Below are 19,163 nucleotides of genomic sequence, written 5' to 3' on the forward strand. Positions count from 1 at the left end.
GGAATTAGGGTAATAATAATGCATTGAGCACTTACATGTTTCAAGTGCTGTTTGGTGCTTTACAGATATTTACTTTCACTATAACTTTCTAAAGCAGATACCCTTACCTCCATTTAACATATAAGCAAACTTAGCAACATCTTATTACCATCAAAGACATGAGCAGTTATACAGCTAGGTTATACAAGGTTATACATTTACAGCTAGTAAGTAGTAGAGTAGGGACTCAAATCCTAGTCTGCCTCCAGAGCAAATGATCTCAACCACTTTGCAATGTTGTCATCTGGGGCTTGACAGGGACTGAATGGTCCAAGATGGCCTCATGTATGTGTCTGGTAGTTAGCTGGGGTTATTGGCTGTCACCTCCTCCTCCACACGGCTTTTCCAGCAGGATACTCCAAAACTCTTTACATGGCAGCTGAATTCCGAGACTGTACCATTGGTCATGGAACAGATAGGCTTATAGACCAAATTAAGATGTGTGAATCACATTGTTAGGTGGCAGCTTTAAAACATGTCCCTAAATTCTCTGATTTCTTCCACTGAGAGATGGAGGTCCATTGTTATTCAGTCTCTTGGTGGTGTCTGACCCCATGGACTGCAGCATGCCAAGCTCCCCTGTTCTTCACCATCTCCCTGTTACATGGGCTGGCCCTAGTGGCTTACTGGTGGCTGGTAGAATAAGTGGAAGTGATACTGCATGATTCCTTAGGATAAGTCATTAAAGGTCATGAACCTGGTATTTTTTCAGACACTTGCTCTCAGGGAAGCCAGCTGCCATGTGAGAAGTCTGACCTGTTGGGGGTGTGTGAAGGTATTCTGGTTCACAGTCCCAGCTGAGCTTCCAGCCAGACAACAATCAGCATCAACTGTCAGCCACTTGACTGTGCCATCTTGGACATCCAGCCTTGATGAGCCTTTAAATGACTGCAGTTGCAGTGACATCTGATAAGAGACTCTAACAAAGAACTGCCCAAGCAATTCCTTCCTGAATTCCTGTTAGTATATCATGAGCAGGATAAACTGCCTAGTTAAGCCACTAAGTTTGGTTTAACGTGTTCACTCAAAGACTAGCAAGAGTAACCCAGTTTATCAACCAATTTAGAACAGAGTGAGAAGCAAGGACAAAGAGATAAACAAGTAGATAAACAAGCTTAGGATGAGACATAAGCAGGGTGGAAGGACCATAGTAAAAACCATTTTGTTTTATGCGATGTTCATATGTGTTAACAGTCTCTGCCAGTCTTCTCTATAGATGGCATAGTTTTAAGAACTAGAGTGGAGAGGAAGTGAGGGGTTTCAGCAGATTGAAGGGGCCTGGAATCAACACAAGGGAAGTGTGTCTTGTCAAAACCATAACTGGCCATCAGCTGGCTAAGTAGCTAGGGATTCATCTGCTAGAATAATTTATCTGCTAGATTTATCTGTGCAGAGACTATATAAGGCTGTAATGTGGGCATAATGGATATCACGAGTTGGTGATAACATAGCTGTCAGTCTAGAGGTAGTATGATCCATGCCTTATTAATATTTAAAGTTCACTTGGTCTATTTCTTTCTATCTAAAGTAGAACTTTATTTATTTGACTGCATTGGGTCTTAGCTGTGGCATGCAGGATCTACGAAGCTTCTCTCTAGTTGCCGTGCACGGGCTTAGCGGCCCCTCAGCATGTGGAATCTTAAGTTTTCCAACTAGGGATTCAACACATGTACCTTGCATTAGAAGGCAGATTCTTGACCACTGGACTACCAGATAAGTCCCTAAAGTATCGTTTTCATTTGTTCCAGCCTTTTTATGTTTAACACATACCCACTCAGTCTATGTGTAACATGTCTTATAAGCAAATTGTGTCTATGTTTTCATTTCTCTTATTCTCTGTAGCAGAGCTGATCACTCATAAAGCATGCAGCAAACACATTTCAGCAAGCCTCAAGGAACAAGCACTTATCGGAACATGGTTGTTATGTCCCACTTACTGCTGAAAGTATCACATGGCCAAGCCCACAATCCTATGGTACAGGTCTACACAAGGAGGTGGCTACCACAAGGCATGATTCATTGGGACCATAATGGAACAATTGAACACTAACACTTAGCTAGGAAGTGATTGATCCAATTATTGAACTTTCAGCAATCTATGCTTTTGCAGCCTACACACAAAACTGATGTCCTGGAGACTGCTGGGAATTCTTACTGAAGAGCTTTTTCAAATCTCTCTTCCCAGGCCCCACCCCAAACCCAATGAATCAGAATCTCTTGGGGGTAGAAGATATATATGGGGGGAGGTGGTAGAAATCTCAAGAATTTGAGACTTAAATAACTCTGTAGAAGATTCCAACACACCATGGGGGATGTAGGAGGTTTCAAAGACAAGAAAGTCTCTTCACTCTTAAGAGCTTGCATTTTCCACAGAGAACATTCTTAATTATCATTACAACAGCAGCATTGCCCTGAAATTTAAAAATTTTAAAAATGCTTTCCCTGTTTAAGTTAGAGCAGTGGTTCTTAAACTTTTGTCTGTGTGTGTGTGTGTGATGTGTTAGTCACTCAGTCATGTTTGACTTTTTGCAACCCTATGGACTGTAGCCCCCTCCAGGCTCCTCTGTCCATGGAATTCTCCAGGCAAGAATACAGGAGTGGGTTGTCATTCCCTTCTCCAGGGGATCTTCCCAACCCAGGGATCAAAGCTGGGTCTCCCGCATTGCAGGCAGATTCTTTACCATCTGAGCCACCAGGGAAGGAATTAGTATTAATTGGAGGACCTGTTAAAACGCAGATGACTGGGTCCAAAACCCAGTTTCAGATTCAGGAAGTCTCTGGTGGAGCACCTGAATTGGCTAGGGACCATACTCTGAGAACCACTGAGTCAGAGCAGTAGAAGGATTTGGTGATAACGTTCCTCCAATGACTCACATTTTTACAGCACATGGACTGCATATATGGTCTTGGACTGGGTGCAGCAGCGGATATAAGGATAGGATTTAGGTCTTGATTACACTTGAGCAGATTTATTCTCTAAGTGGATCTATTCTCTAAGAAGCCAGGAAGCCTAAGTGTCATCAGAGAGTTCAGACAGAGCAGAGATCTCCTCCCTTAGGAAAAGATAAATGAAAGCTCGTAAAAGGAGACCCCGTGACTCCTCCAAAAATGCCTAGGACACGTGCAAATGGTGGAAAATCGCAGAATTCTGTCTCAGCATAGATGAAAAAACCAACCCAACAGACCTGAACAAACACCTGGAAAGGTCTGCGACATTCCTGCCTTGGGCTCCAGCATTAACAATCTGCAAAGTGCTTGCATCAAAACGGGGAAAAGTGTTCTCAGTGTCAAGGTCTCAAAGACTTCTTGGGAAGGGGTAGACATGACTTCGCCTTCCCTTTACAGTTTCCAGAGATCGGGGTCCGGCGGAAGCCTGGGTGTGCGGTAACTTGGCAAACGGCGCGGCTTGAGCGCTTCAATCACCCAAAAGCTGAGCAGCGCTGTGGTGAGGCCCGTGCCAAGCGAAGGGGGCCACACGCTGGACCACCATTCGGAACCAGCCTCAGATACAGGTATGACGCTAGGGCGGGCCGGGTGGCAGTCGGACTACCCAGCCCAGCGAGGGGCTCAAGGCTCTTCTTCCGTACCCCCCAGTCTGGATTCAAACGTGGCGGAGTCCAGGGCCGGCAGCCACGGCCCTCTGGGCACCTTCACGCACCGGAGGGCTGGAGGACGCGCGTGCACTCGCCTCACGCGGGAGAGCGCGCGCGGCCCGCGAGCCTGCGCACTGCGCCTGCGCGGCACCGCCCCCTACCCGCCCCTTTCCTTCGCCCCGCCCCGTTACCCCGTACCCTGCCGCTAGGGGTAGCGGCGGCGGCTGGGGCCCGAGAGCGCGGCTGCTTTGAGGCAGACGTGAGGAGTGAGGACTAGCGCCGGCCAGAGGGTGGGAAAACCGGCGGTAAGGGAGGGCGGTGCCGGAGAAGGGCGGCGCGTGGCTGACTCATCCCTGTGGAAGATAGGACTGACAGACGCAAACCCTTGCCGAACCCGCCCGCCCGCCCGCGCTGCTCCGGGTCGGCTGGGAGGCGCCCGGCCGCGCCGCCCTCCGCTCGCCAGCCAGTCTTCTCCGGGAGCGCTCTCCCGGCCCGGCCGCCTCAGAGAAAGTTTTCGTAGTCGGGAGGGACCGGAGGCGCCGCGGGCCTTCGGGGAAGGAAAGGAGGACGCAAGAGGAGGCTCCTGCCGCGCGGGCCCGGGAAGTGCATGGTGCCCGGCGCCTCGGCCGCCTGTCGGGAGGACGTCGGGGCGGGGTCGGGCTGAGGCCAGCTCCTTCTTTCCCGCGACCTCGTCAGAAATCGCCCTCCCGGACTGCCGCGGGGTCCCCGCTCCTCAGCCCGCCATGTCCCGGCTGCTGCCGCTGCTGAGGAGCCGGACCGCGCGCAGCCTGAGGCCAGGCCCGGCCGCTGTCGCCGCCGCGCCCCGCCCGCCCTCCTGGTGCTGCTGCGGGCGGGGGCTGCTGGCGCTCGCGGCCCCGGGCGGCCCCCGGGCGCTGGGCACCCACCCCAAGAAGGAGCCCATGGAGGCGCTGAACACGGCGCAGGGCGCGCGCGACTTCATCTACAGCCTGCACTCCAGCGAGAGGAGCTGCCTGCTCAAGGAGCTGCACCGCTTCGAGTCCATCGCCATCGCCCAAGGTAAGGGGGACCCGAGGCGGGCGATCCCGGGGGCCCGGCGCCCTCCCTTCCCCCGCCCGCATCTCGGCCTGGGCCCCTGGCCGCCGCTCCCCTCGCCTTCCTGGCCTTGTGCCTGGGACTTTGGAGGAGGGGAACTTTCCGCCTCCTGAGTGCCCTCGGGGCAGGTAGGACAGGCGCGAATAGTGCCAGGCAGCCGGGGCCAACGCTTGGCTGGTTCCTCCCCAGCCTCAGAATCGGAGCTCAGCCCCAGTTACCAACCGACGAGGACCCGATTTTCTTTAGATTTGCCGTGTTCACCGCCCCCCACCCCCCACCCCAGTCCTCCTGTCCCCTAGCTCGTGCTGCTTTTCCTGGGAACGTGCAGCCGTGCAGGTGGCTAAGCCGACAGGCAGGAGGAAACTTTGTTGAATGGTTATCAAAAGAAGATGTGTGGGTTCGAAAGAAGGGATGTTGCTTCTTAAGGCAGAGATACTCTAAGCTGCCTGTTTGCACACACCTCCAGTTGGATTCATCTGAACAGCCGAAGGAAACATTTTCCTAGGAAATGGAAAGAGTGGAGTAGACCAGCAATAGCACATACAGACTGGCAAGTCAGTCCGTCATAGGTTTGGTGCTGCCCAAGTTAAACTCCCCTTTCTGTTGTTTCCCCAGAGGATGAAAGGATGCAGTAGATAGGAAGGTATTTTTTTCTGGAAATCTGTGACTCTACAATAAAAAGCAGACTTCTGCTCAAAAATAATCTGGAATGGTGAAAACCAAGCTATTTTTAAGCTAACATGTTAAAAGAGGATATTTTTAAAACCAGTGCAGAATGCTGGTAGGTCAGAATTTGAGTCCAAGTGAAAAAGCTAAAAAGTCAGAAAACCAGAAGAGGTGAAAGGGACCAGTGATCAATCATTCATTCTTAAAATTCCTTTGCCATTTAAATACCCTAATACAGACAAAATACATTGCTGCTGTTTTATACTACATTCTGGTGTGTTTGAAAGTTGTGGTTTTTTTCCCCTAAATTTACGCCTCCCTTCCTTCAGGGTTGGTAGGTAAATAAACATTCCATAGATTCCTTACGTTAAGAGCCCATTTATTTGGAAAAAGACATTTCATTTGCCTGAGCCACTTGAAAGTGCTTCTTTGACCTGTGGATAGGAATGAAGGAAAGAATTATGTACCTCATAAGCATGATTTTTCTATACTACTTTTTCAGAAACTTTTTGTTAGTTGGGCCTTTAACTGCTTTATTTTCCTCAGTTCAGGGAATTGTGGAACAATTTATGGTATTGGATCATTCCAGACATTGTCTACCCACAGTGCTTCTATAGGAAAAATGTGACATCCCAATCAATTCGATTACTCAATATGTAATCATGATACTATATGAAGTCATAATCAGATATTAGCACATTTGTAAGCTATATGTGCACTCAGTGTGTGATTTTAAAATAATCATTTCCGAAAATGTGACCATTGGAAAAAACTGTAAAGACATCCATGCCAGAGCATTAGTTTTAGGAATCTTTCTCCATGGACAAGACTGTTTGAATGCACATTTGGCCTTTTCTAAGTAATTTCTTAGAAATTCTGCATTAACATTGTTTCAAGATTGGAGGGCCTTCTTAATATGACTTTATGACAGTTCATGAAAAGCATGTACTGTGATACACATGGATAAATTTTACCTTATACCTTATTGTTGTAGCACATGCCAATAGTATTGTGGTAGGAATGCTACATTTTCCAGTGAAGATAATGCTTTAAAATTTAACATGGTTTTAAATATTCTGGAAAGGACCTATAAATTTCAGTCAGTGGAGATCAGTTAGTGCCAAACTTAATAATATGTAAGTTACATGAGAGAGAAATTGGTAATTTAAATTGTGTTTGTTAGCGCCTTCTTAGCGCAGTGGGCAGCGCGTCAGTCTCAAATTGTGTTTGTTCAAGATAAACAAGCAAGGATATAGGAAACAATGTAGTAGTCAAATGCTTATTTGACTTATAAGCTAAACAATTGTAAAGTTTAAGTCAACTAATTTTACCAGTGTTGATGACTAAATTAGTGCCCTTTGACTCATGTGACATTTATTGATGATGATGCTTTAATTTTTAATATAGTCTTAATACTGATACAGTTTTCAATATCAGTCAGTGCATATAGTTTTGAGGGAGATAGCTGGGATCATAAGTAGTAAATTACCCTATTCATTAACCATTTAAGGTAAAGAGATTTCTTATGTCAAGAATGCATACAGCTCAATCCATTGCTGAAATAAATTTTTTCCTCAATCAAATGAAAAATTGTCATGTTTTTCTTTTATTGTTGCTTTTTGAGTGTTTTTAAATACTCAGCCTGTGTTTTAAATGTGTGTGTACTAAGTGCACTTTCTAATGAAATAAATCATTAAAAGAGCTGTTTCTTATAATAGGAAATCTTATATGTTCTTGGAAAGCATGTGCTTGCATGATCTAATGTAGTGTTTTGGATTTGGTGTGGAAACATTACAGGAAAACGTCTATGCTTTGAAATGGAAGTGGGGTCTACTGGTGAAATTTGTCACATTTGTCCTTATCTTTCTTATGTGTTTATCAGTAGGCAATTGATACAGTCTGTGGCAAGATAAAGCCTTAGAATCAATTTGTAATAGATAAAACAGACTTTGTGGGATGTCTTGTTAAGTAAGATATTGTGATTTTTAAATTACAAACTGATTTCCTCCCTAGTTTTAAAAAAGTAGATGTTATGTTCTCAACTTATCTGTTCAACCTGCTTTCTTCCAGAAAGAGTCCATGTTCTTCTGACAGTACATTGTTGTGCTGATATTATTACTATTGCCTTTTAATTTTATCTGAGCTTTTTAAAACCAAATTTGTTTTCAAATTTCTGCAATTACTATTTCTATTTGTAATTATTTTTAAAAACGTTTAAAATATCAATTTGGTTTTTCAAGAATGAGCAGGATTCACTGTATTAGTTATACATTGCTATACAACAAATTACCTCAAAACATAGTGGCTTAAAACAAATATGTATTTCACATGGTTTCTGAGGATTAGGAGTCCTGAGGCAGCTTATGGGGTTATTTCTGGCTCAAGGTCTCTCATGAAGTGTTAATCAAGTTTTCAGCTGGGGCTGCATCATCTGAAGTCTTGACTGGGGCTGGAAGAACCAGTTCCAAGAATACTCGCTTACATAGCTGTTGGCTAGAAGTCTCAGTTCCTTGCCACGTGGGTATCTCCATAGTACTGTCTGACTGTTTCAAGACATGGCAGCTGGCTTCTTCCAGAATGAGTGATTAGAGAGAGACCTAAGCTGGAAGCCACAGTAATTCATAACCGTCTTAGAAGAGCTAGTCCATCCTTTTTTGCCCTAGTCGTACACTGTGGAAAGATACTATATAGGATGTGAATACCAGGAGGTGGAAATAATTGGGGTCATCTTGGAGGCTGCCTTGCATGCTTATTAACTTGTTGTAATTAATGATCATTGGAGAATTACACAGAAAAGTAAGAGCTGGCTTTTGGGGAGGCACAAAGAAAGACGTGATTTGAAAAACCGAGCTTCTTAGGAAAAATTTTTTTTTTAATGTGTACTCATTTTAAAAATGAGATTATATATATATATATATATATATATATGTATACAAATAAACAATGTTTTGAGGGGAACAGGGCAGTGTTTTTTTTAATCAATCTTAGATCCTAATCAACTTGCACTTTTTTGTTTCTCTGTATAAGTGGTAATTGTATATGTTTAAAAAAATTTTTTTAACCACTTATCTGCATTCATATAGATATCTCATATAATTCTAAAGTTAATCTTGTAGTTCTCCACCTTTGTGATTATTTACTTAAGGTATGATAAGGAGTTTTGTTTTGAGAACTTGCCATATAGCATACTTAGAATACATAAAAACAAATATGACTTTTCCTGGAGTTTAAATCCACTAGGGATCTTGGACTCTTAACAAGAGTATTCCCATTTTTGTCAACCCTTTGTATAGGATTATATAAGAAAGTAGCGAAGCTGTTAAGCTGTTGGCCTCTGGGATGAATTGAAGATAATCTTGGCTTTTGCTCAGAGAGAATAAGAAAGAGGGCAAGAAAACATTTCATACTCCAGTTTAACATTTGTGAATAAAGATATTTCAGTGCCTTAGTTGAAACAGTAAAAGAAAGTAAAAGAACAACCGGACCTCCAAGAGGAGAACAGATGAGAATATGAAATGTGGATTGAATCAAGAGGAGTGAGTCATCTCTAATAAGCTGGGAACTTCTATGTCTTGGCCCTGGATAAGTAAATGAAGCTTTGTTACAATCAGTTATTTTTCCAGTGTGGAAGAAACCTGATTATAGCAGTATATTCCAACAACCTTAATTACAAATAGTTTTAGAGTTAATGAGCATATTAGAGTAGCCCTATAACTAGGGTTTCTGCCTAGAAAACAGATAACATAAATAGGTTTCCTTCCATTGTAAAATGGATATATTCTATTAACCATCTTTAATCATCATTTAGCATATAACTTGAGCTCTAGAGTTATTTGTGACATAAAACAGTGACCATTACATTATATCTCATGGTTTTATGGATCAGGAATATAGGCAGGGCTCAGCTGGGTGATTTGTCTCTTTCATGCGGTATCTGTGGGGGTCACGTAGTAAACAGCTGGCAGATGAGCTAGTTACAGGACCCAAGATGGCTTCACTCACTTGTCCGGCACTCTGTTGGACATGACTGGGAGTTTGGACTCACATGGAACTACTGACCAGTGTAGATGCGCTTGATTTCACCAGCATGACAGTCTGAAAAGGAATCAGGACTCCCAGAGAAAGTGTTCCAAGAGAGCTGAGTGGAAGTGGCAAGACTTTGTATCAGTTTCCTATTGCTGCTGTAACAAATTACCACAAATATAGTGGCTTAAAAGGACACAAATTCATTCTGTTGGAGTTCTGGAAGTCTGAAGGCCCAAATTAGACTTAAGGGGCTGAAATAAAAGGATTACCCGATGCTCTGTCCTCCTAGAGGCCCTAGTGGGGAACCCGGTCCTGGTTTCGTCCAGTTTTTGGCACGTGTTCTTCCTGCTCACATTAATCTCCACATCAGCGGCCACATCATTGACCTTTTTACCTTTCTTTTATAAGGGCCCTTGTGATTACATTTAGCACTGACCTGGGTTATTCAGGATAATCTTTCTCTCTCAAAATCCTTAACTTAGTCACATCTGCAAACTCTCCTGTGAACACAGGTTGAAGGATTAGAATGTGGACATATGGTGGGGGATAATATTATTCAGCCAACCACAGATTTATGACCTAGCCTTGGAAGCCCCCAAATGTCATTTCTGCTGCATGCTATTGATCAAGCAAATTGCTAAGGCCAATCTAGATTCAAGGGAAGGAAAATTAGGAGGGGATATGCTGGGAGGGATTGGGGGCAGGAGGAGAAGGGGACAGCAGAGGATGAGATGGCTGGATGGCATCAACGACTCGATGGACATGAGTTTGAGTAAACTCCGGGAGTTGGTGATGGACGGGGAGGCCTGGTGTGCTGCGATTCATGGGGTCGCAAAGAGTTGGATACGACTGAGCGACTGAACTGAACTGAACTGATTCTGTGTAGTAACCATAACTGATAACTGTAGTCTGTTCCTTTTTCTCAGTACATGTAAAAATTAATCGTTTCTATTAGAAATTTTGTATCACATCGTTCTTTATTAATGCACACCAGTAACATTGAATTTTTGTTTAAGACTTTTGAACATTCTGAGTGCCAGTGTAGTGACAGTGATTCCTTTGATTGATAAATATTAATATATTGATTAATACATATATATATATAGAGAGACAGATGTATAAGACCTTTCCTCTATATCAGAATTTCTCAACGTTGGCAGTATTGACATTTTGGACTGAATAATTCTTTGTTGTGGGGGTTGTCCTTCACATAGGATATTTAGCAGCATCCCTGTCTTCTAGCCACTAGATGCCAATAGCCCCCTCCACCCTCCTCACCCCAAGTTTTGTGAACCAAAAATGTCTCTAGATATTGCCAGCTGTCCCTGGAGGAGACATTGAATGGGAGGAAGGGGAGGAATTTAGCAAAATAAAACCAGTCTGATCAACGGCCGTTGCTTCATATGAAATGCTGTATTTCATATAGATATATAAATAGAAAAGACGATTTTTCTTCACTCTTTGTCCCTGTCTCTCCCCTTTTCCTATCAGCCATTGATACTTGGTATTTTCAGTATATTCTCTTTGCTTCTAGCTCATTTCGTTCATTTTACATTTATTTTTCTCTGGATAAGGACAGAAGAGTAATTCCTCACCTCTCTATCAGACTCTTTGGGGCTTCCCAGGTGGATCAGTGGTAAAGAATCTGCCTGCAGTGCAGGAGACTCAAGAGATGTGGGTTTGATCCCTAGGTTGGGAAGATTCCCTGGAATAGGGAATGGCAACCACTCCAGTCTCCTTGCTTGGAAATTCCATAGAGGAGCCTGGTGGGCTACAGTGTGTGGAGTCGCAAAGAGTCAGGCACGACTGAGCGGCTGAGCACATGTTCACTGTCAGACTCTTCACCTCATTATTATAAATGAGCTCTGCAATAGCTGTTTTCCTTGATTGTGATGTCCTTTCACTTCTAAGTTCTTAACTAAATTCTGAGTTAGACACTTAGAAAATAAGGCTTCCAGATAAGTCAAACACTGCTATAGTTGAATTCACCAGTAATTTGGTGGTGGTCCTCTCAGTAGTGACTATTTGCTTACTTTTTATAGTAATTGTGACAAGTAAATTTTTATAAACAAATTTGTAGATAGGGAAATCAAAATAATATAAAGTTTGCAATGTTATAGGGTCATCCAAAGGGTCAGGCAGAACTAACAATAATGGATGACCTTGAAAGTTAGGGATGATCTGTTATTGAACCACTATTAATGGTGACTGTTTAGTTTTTCTAAAAACAGTGATGAGTTTGTGTAACTATACTCTTTTCTGGTTTTCTTTGGTATGTGAGAGTATAAAGCTAACTGGAACAAATAGGGGCTAACTTCCTGAGTGCAGAGTTTATTAGCATTTTGCTAGTCAGCCGAATTTATTAGCAAAGCTCTAGCCTTGTCCTTGACTCGTAGGTTTATGTCTGCTCTAAGTTAATGAAAATAACCACATGAAAGTAAGTAGTTACTTGTTAAAATATAATAATGTAGTTACCTGAAACCATCTGGTAAATGAGAGACTCTTCTACACAAAGGACTTTGCAGGTAGCAAAATGTCATTTCTCTTAACCTCTGAAACGTTTACTTTGACTATTTCTGATGGCAACATATCTGAACATAGTGCATTTTTCTCTGCCTTAGTAAAGTATATTGGGCACAGTTTTGCTTCTACCAGATGTCAGAGTTTTTGTTTACTGTATTTTAGTACAGTGATTCTCTTTGGGGCTACTTACTCCTATTTGTAGGTGCACTGGTCATCACACTCAGCGCCTCCAGAACACTGTGCTGTTTCAGTTGGCGTGCTTTTCAGACTGTGTCATAGTGCTGGTGAAAGGTGTTGGATTTCTTGTGCCACTCTCCCATCCTATCTCCAGTGCCCTCAGACGATGCTACTATATTCTCATTCATCCCTTGTGGTTGTGGTAAACTTTTCTGCTACGTAAGGAGGTCTGCTTCTTGGCATCTCTGTTACGGTTTCTAATGTCTGCTTTTTGTCGCTATTCTGTGGTGTTTTCTTCTTATTATTATTTTTCTTTCATTTTCTCTCTCTCTCTTCACCCTTAAGTTTTTCAGTAGGGTTTAATCTTTTTTTTTAATTTATTTTTTGCTTGAAGGATAAATGCTTCACCAACCTGAATCAGCCACAGGTTTACATATGTCCCCCACTTGAGCCTCTCTCCCGCCTCCTCCCCACCCCACGCCTCTCCGCTCGGTTTGAGTTCCCTGAGGCACACAGCAGATTACCATTGGCTGTTTATTTTACATACGGTAATGTAGGTTTCTGTGTTATTGTCTCCATCCATCCTACCCTCTCCTTGCCCACCCTCACCCCTTGTATCCAAGTCTGTTCTCTATGTCTGTGTTCCCATTGCTGCCCTGCAAATAATTTCATCAGTAGCCTCTTTCTAGATTCCATATATATATATGTTAATATACATTATTTGTTTTTCTCTTTCTAACTTACCTCACTGTAGAAATCTTGATAGATGTTTCAGTGTCACAGACCACTACTGTCTCCTGTCTTTCCAGCTAGCTCATTGTGCCTATCACATTGTTACTGATCTTTGATTCTTCAGATCTCACACTGAAGATCTCGTATTTATGCTAACATTATGATTATGGCCGTTCAAAGGATTGTTGTAAATCTAAAGGATACTTAGCTGAAGTTAGAATGATGTTCTTCTTCTTTTTTTTTTTTCTTTTTCACCCCCGGCCTCTCGTGCCCAACTTAAAGGGGGACCTGCACCCTGAGTCATTCCTTACAACTTGGAGAACTCAGGGGTTCAGCACTCCAGAGACCCTCTTCCTGCACTGAGGCCAGTTGCATTATTTCTTATTTCTTGCCTATTTTCCCAAGTGTTACCTACACATTTCTTGGTCCTCCTGTTAAGACTCCTCATGGAACTTCTCAAGCTTATTGTGGCTTTTGATTACTGCTGGGCCTGGAACCTGCTCAAAAGTGCATCTCAACAAGAGTCCCTGAGTGGGGTTATGTGGAGTGTGCACTGACCAAACTTGAGGTGTAGACAGCTCCATTTCTTAGTTTTAAAGGGCTTCAAGTTAAAAGAATAGACTAATTATAATGGTGACATTCTATTTCTTTAGAATTATGGTCTCGTTACAAATTCATGTACCAGAGTTTATATTTTAACTTTATTTTAATTGGAAATAAACTTTAATTATTTAGAACTGAAAGGTTGTTGCTGAACAATGAGACGCGGGATTCTTGGCCTCCGGAGGAGATGAATTCAACCCGGGGCCAGAGACGAGGCTGGATTGCTCAGAGCTTTTGTGTAATACAGTTTTATTAAAGTATAATGGAGATAGAGAAAGCTTCTGACATAGGCATCAGAAGGGGGCAAAAGAGTACCCTAGAATGATGTTCTTTACTTGGCTTAATTTAGATTTTCTTCTGAGTCTTATTATTTAGGGCACTAGGTTATTAAAACATTTGTGATTTTAAAAATAGCGTGATATTTTTGTAATATATATAGCTTCTGAATTTCTGTTGTATAATGGTTATTACATTTTATAGTAGACATCCCACTGCTCCCCTATTGCTGCTGCTAACACTATTTTCATTACATTACTTAGCAGTTACTGAACATTTACTGTAGACGTACTGAGCTAATTAAGTGAGTTTTCATGTAATTATTCTGTTTACTTCTCTTGGAGAGAGAACGAATTATCTCCATTCTCTGGATTAAGATGCTGAGGCTAAGAGGAGCTTGCCCAAGATCCTTAAACCTGTGTGGCAGAGTAGAGTTTTTAACTTAGCTTTGTTTGACTCATAAAATCCTTGTTTTTATTATTGCACCTTTTTAGATATTCACAGGGATTTCCTGGTGGGTAAAGAATCCGCCTGCAATGCAAGAGACCCGGTTTTGATCCCTTGGTTGGGAAGATCCCCTGGAGAAGGAGATGGCAACCCACACCAGTATTTTTGCCTGGGGAATCCCACGGACAGAGGAACCTGGCAGGCAACAGTCCACGGCGTCACAAAAGAGTTGGACATGGCTTAGGGACTAAATAACAATGACAACAGATATTCATATCTGGGATTTTTAACATGCTGGAAAAAAGATAACAATTCAAATGCTTGTGCTGGTAACATAACTTAGTCTACTTTTTATATGTTTGCATAATATACCCATTCAATACAAAAGCAAATATGGCATTGTTAATTTTAAAATAAGGGAAATCAAAGCAAAGTCAATGTGCAAAAAGTCTGTAAATTGTGGGAGGATTTTGAAAAAGTCAAAAAACTGGTATCTGGGACTTCCAGCTGCCATAATAAATCTCTTAACTTTCAACTTCTGTAATTTTCCTTTAGATTTTTGAATGAGCTTTTAAAAAACATACCTAGCATACTGTTCAAAGAAAACCTTCCTAAACTTTGAAAATTTATTTATGTAACAAATATTTGTTAATCTCCTACCATATCATAAACATGGTACTGGATATTGGGGGTGTGTCAGAGAATTAATTCAGGAAAATATTCTCATGAAACTTACATTTTTGAGAGTGGAAAGATATGAGAAATAAATAATAAAATAATTATAGATAGTGTGTGCTATTAGAAGTATAAACAGAAGGACCTTTACTTAAAGGTGATCTAGGAAGGCTTTTGTTTAGGTAATATTTAAACTGAAAATAAAGGATTGAGAAGAAGCCATTCATTCAGATATAAAGGAAGAGTATTCTCAGAAGGAAAAGCAAGTATCAAGGAAGGGACCTGGAGTGTTGTAGAAATTGAAAGAAGGCAAATATGAGTGGAACTTAATGAACAAAGGGTATGGGATGAGATGTTGGTAGGCAGAAGCCAGATTTCTGGGTGAACCATATGAAGGCCATTTAAACAGGAATGGAGTAATGGTATCTAAAGAGCCCTCTGGCTGCCAGGGTTGCAGTCAGACACGCTGAGTGACTGAGCACACTGGCTGCTGCAAATTGGAGGGCGCAAGGCACGAGCTGGGGGACCACGTAGGAGCTGTCCCAGTGGACTAGGCTGGCAGCCTTGGTGGCTGAGACTAGGAGGCCATGGAAATGAAGAGGAAGAGACAGATTCCAAATAGACTTTTGAGAGTGATCTGATGGGACTTGCTGATGGGAAGGAAATTAAGGGAAAGGAAATAGTAAGTGATGACTTAGGTTTCTGACTATAGTGATTGAGTAAAACATGTTATTATTTACTGCAAGGGAGAAGACTGGGGAAAGAATAGATATGAAATTTTAGATACCTCTGTGAATATAAATGGAGATGTCAAGAGAGTAGGGGTGTGTGTGTGTGCGCGTGCGCTTGTGTGTATGTATGTATTTATACACTTAAATATAGAGCTCATTGAGGTTTAGGCCAAAGATGTAAGTGTAGGTGTCAACAGTTGTATATAGATGGAGGAGATCCAGGATAGAACTCTGAAAAACAGTGATGTTTGTTGGAAGGGAAGACGAAGATCAAGAGACATACATACACCTGTTGCCAATTCATGTTGATATATGGCAGAAGCCAGCACAATATTATAAAGCAGTTATCCTCTAATTAAAAATAAAGAAATTAAAAAGAATGAAAACTAGAGAGAGACTGAGGAATGTCTACAAAGTTAGGAAAAATAACAAGAATAGTGTATTCTAGAAGTTAAGTGAAGATGAGAGCATTTCAAGAAAGAGGGAATGATCTGATGCTTTAGATAGCTCAAGTAAGAGGAAGAGCGGTGAGGGGTGGGTGGTGGGGGTAAAGAAGGTTTATTGGATATAATAGCTTGAAAGAGAGCGATGTATTTGTCAGTTTTGTAAGAATTATGTGGAGAGAAGCTGGATTTTAGTTGACTGCAGCGGAGGGAGTACCAACAAAGAAGGATTCAACTCTTTAAAGGGAACTTTGGACATAGAGGGCAGGGGGTGTTGGGCAGTATCCTGAGTAGTACTGAGGTTCTCTCTTTCCCCATCAGTCAGGAGTCCAAAAGTAATTTAAACATATGTTACCAGTTTACTATGTCCTATGTAGAATTCTAGTTTATCAGAGAAAAATGTAATATCACAGGTAAGCAAAAGCATGCTCTTTTTAGCAGCATGGTGTAGAAAATATCCAGACCATTTAGCAAGTAATGTCTTTTCATTTCCTTTGGTAGGAAGCTTAGAGAAATCAGGAAGTTGATTTGAAACTCAACTTTCAAATCAAAGTACCCAAGGACTAGGGGGAACATTTCTTTTCTTGGAATGTGGGACTTTGAGTGCTAAAACTGAATTAGTCTGAGGCAAAACCTACCCTAAGGGTGACAGTATTTTTGCCCTTTTCATAGATTAAGGCTTTGACTCACAGGAGAGATTGAAAAAGGGATTCAGATAGTTTCCTGTCCCTTCTGCAGCTTTTCCTTTCCTCTAGATCTGAACCACTGAACACTTTCTTAGGGCTCCCTCTGTTATCATTTGTGTCTGGTGGGATTTCTAGTGAAAGAACCTGCAGGAAGGTGCTGGCTCCCACAGAGTATTCATACCTGAATCCTTCACACCGACTCACTGACCATCAGTCTGCCTTCACCTGTTCCCTTACTATTCTATCCGTCCTCTGCTTATGGTGTCCGGTTGCATCTGTCTCAGATAAACATGTGCTAACATCTCCTCTGTCCTTGCAGGGGCCTCTTCTCTTTTGATTTAGGCCCAGCTATTTGTTTTGTGACTTGAGTTCCCTTAAGGCTTAAAAATAAATTATAAATTTGAATTTAGTTTGACATTGTTTCTCTGTAAGGGTGGGAGCAATGCCCTTTGTAGCTCTCTGTATTCCACAGTGAAAACTAGAACCTGCTTCACCAAGGTTAATGTACATATAAAATCATCTGGGAATCTTACTGAAATACAAATGCTGTTTCAATAGATATGGGTTTGAACCTGAGTTCTGTGTTTCTGACAATTCTGTGTTTCTATGTTTCCCAGTGGTTCAGTGCTACAGGTCCAGGGGGGCAATATTTTGAGTAACAATAGAGCAAATGTTTTGTTTTTAAGGTGAGAAAGAGTTAAGGTCATGTAGATAAACTCAGGCATGCTTGCATTTTGAAAGGAAACAGGCAAACAGGTGCGAGAACAATATTGTAAGATATGGCATATTTTGTGAGCTGGCAAAATTTTATGTTTGTGTGTGAGAAAGATCCTATGGTTTCAAAAACATTATTATAGCATTTTTAATACTCAAAAGGGTTTGTGAAGGACATTACAGAAAGTGTGCATTGTTAACACTGATTTTATAGTTATGCAGCAATCACTGAGTAACAAATGCTGTATAATAGATTTATTCCTTGTTGCTCATCTCTTTTTCTTTTGCGTCATTACCTTGAATGTGCTGTTCATTGGTTAGTCTCATTTCTTTGGTAAACCATGCCCTCTGTCATACATTTTTTTTCTGTTTTTCATCAGCCTGTTCTTTCTGTATTTTCCCCACTCAATTTTATATTGCTTTCTTCTTTTTTTAAATTTTATATTACTTTTATTAAAACTTAGAAACAACCTCAAGTTTATAGAAAAGTTTTACATATAGTACAGTATAAGCTTTTTTTTTTTTTGAAGTCTTTCCCTTGAATCATTTGGGATAAATTACTGACATGATGCCCTATCATTCCAGGCACAGGGAAGGTTCCTTGGGAAGCAGTCTCTGAGACAAAGCTTAACATGCAAGGAGTTTATTGGGAATGCTGTCTAAAATCCTCACCAGAAGGATACTTCAATAGTTTAATATCATGAGCTATTTCATGCTATTAAAAATATGAAAGATAAAATGTAAGCTCTTTCAGACTTAGAAAAGAGTATGACAATTCCCCAAGGCATAGGAAAGATACTTGTTCCATACTGTAAGTTACATGATGAGACAGAGTGCTAGCACTGTTGAAGCAACTTTTGATCATTTAACTTTTTTTTTTAACAAGGAATAAAGCACTTTTTTTAAAAGGTCCTTGTTAGTTATTCATGAAGAAAGAGACAAAACCAAATAGAAGTACTGCTTCAACATAACTGGTCTATAATCCTCAAAGTATAATCCTCACCAGAGCCTTGAGTGAGTTGAAGAGCAACGTTCTTCAACTGAGGCAGTCCCCTCACAAGACTGTCACTGAGGAGTGTCTCTGGGAAAGACTTCAGGCAGCTAGGGATCGACTGCATCACAGTGCCCACTACAGCTGGCTTATATTTCCTACAAGAACATTGTTCTGTATAAGCCACAATATAACATGGATAGATTCCTTCCCTCTTACAGTCGTGTCATTCCAGTTTTCACCAGTTGCCCTATTGGTATTCCCCTACATCAAAAAGATCCAGTCCAGAACCACGCACTGCATTTAGATTTCCCTTTATTTGAAAGTTTCCGAAACAGTTTCTCAGGCTTTCTCTTGGCTTTCATGAGGTTGATACTTTTGAGGATTATAGTCTAGTTATGTTGTAGCAGTATTTGGTTTTGTCTCTTTCTTCATGAATGCCTTCCAGTTAAGCATCTTAGGCAAGAATATCACAGAAGTAATTTTATGTTCTTTTTTCCATCCTGTCAGTTGCTCATGATTTTTATTTATTCCTGATGATGTTAACCACTTCTTGGTTAACCATATCCTTTGAACACTGGACGAAAGAGTATCAGTTTGATTTATCCACTGTAGAGTTTCTGTTTCCCTTTTGTGATTAGTATTTTGTGGGGAGGTACTTTGAGTCTATGAAATACCCCATTCCTCATCAACTAGTCAAGTTATGAATTCATATCAATATATGTTCGTGAATTCTTATTCTGTTTAATGGGTTACAGTTCATTACT

General features: G+C 41.5%; 1 protein-coding gene across 2 annotated transcripts in view; it reads left to right on the forward strand.

Moving 5' to 3' along the window:
• Window positions 1-3,845: 3,845 nt before the first annotated feature.
• TMEM65 (transmembrane protein 65) overlaps window positions 3,846-19,163 on the forward strand; it is a 45,625-nt gene continuing 30,307 nt past the window's right edge. The window contains exon 1 of one of the 2 annotated variants that reach the window (XM_043879415.1): window positions 3,846-4,670. In XM_043879415.1, coding sequence (XP_043735350.1) covers window positions 4,376-4,670 — 295 coding nt within the window. In that variant the 5' untranslated portion in view covers window positions 3,846-4,375. The remainder of the gene's footprint in view (window positions 4,671-19,163) is intronic. The other variant, XM_043879416.1, reaches the window with a different exon arrangement.

Source organism: Cervus elaphus, chromosome 21 (assembly GCF_910594005.1).
Source record: "Cervus elaphus chromosome 21, mCerEla1.1, whole genome shotgun sequence".
NCBI classification, from domain to species: domain Eukaryota; kingdom Metazoa; phylum Chordata; class Mammalia; order Artiodactyla; family Cervidae; genus Cervus; species Cervus elaphus.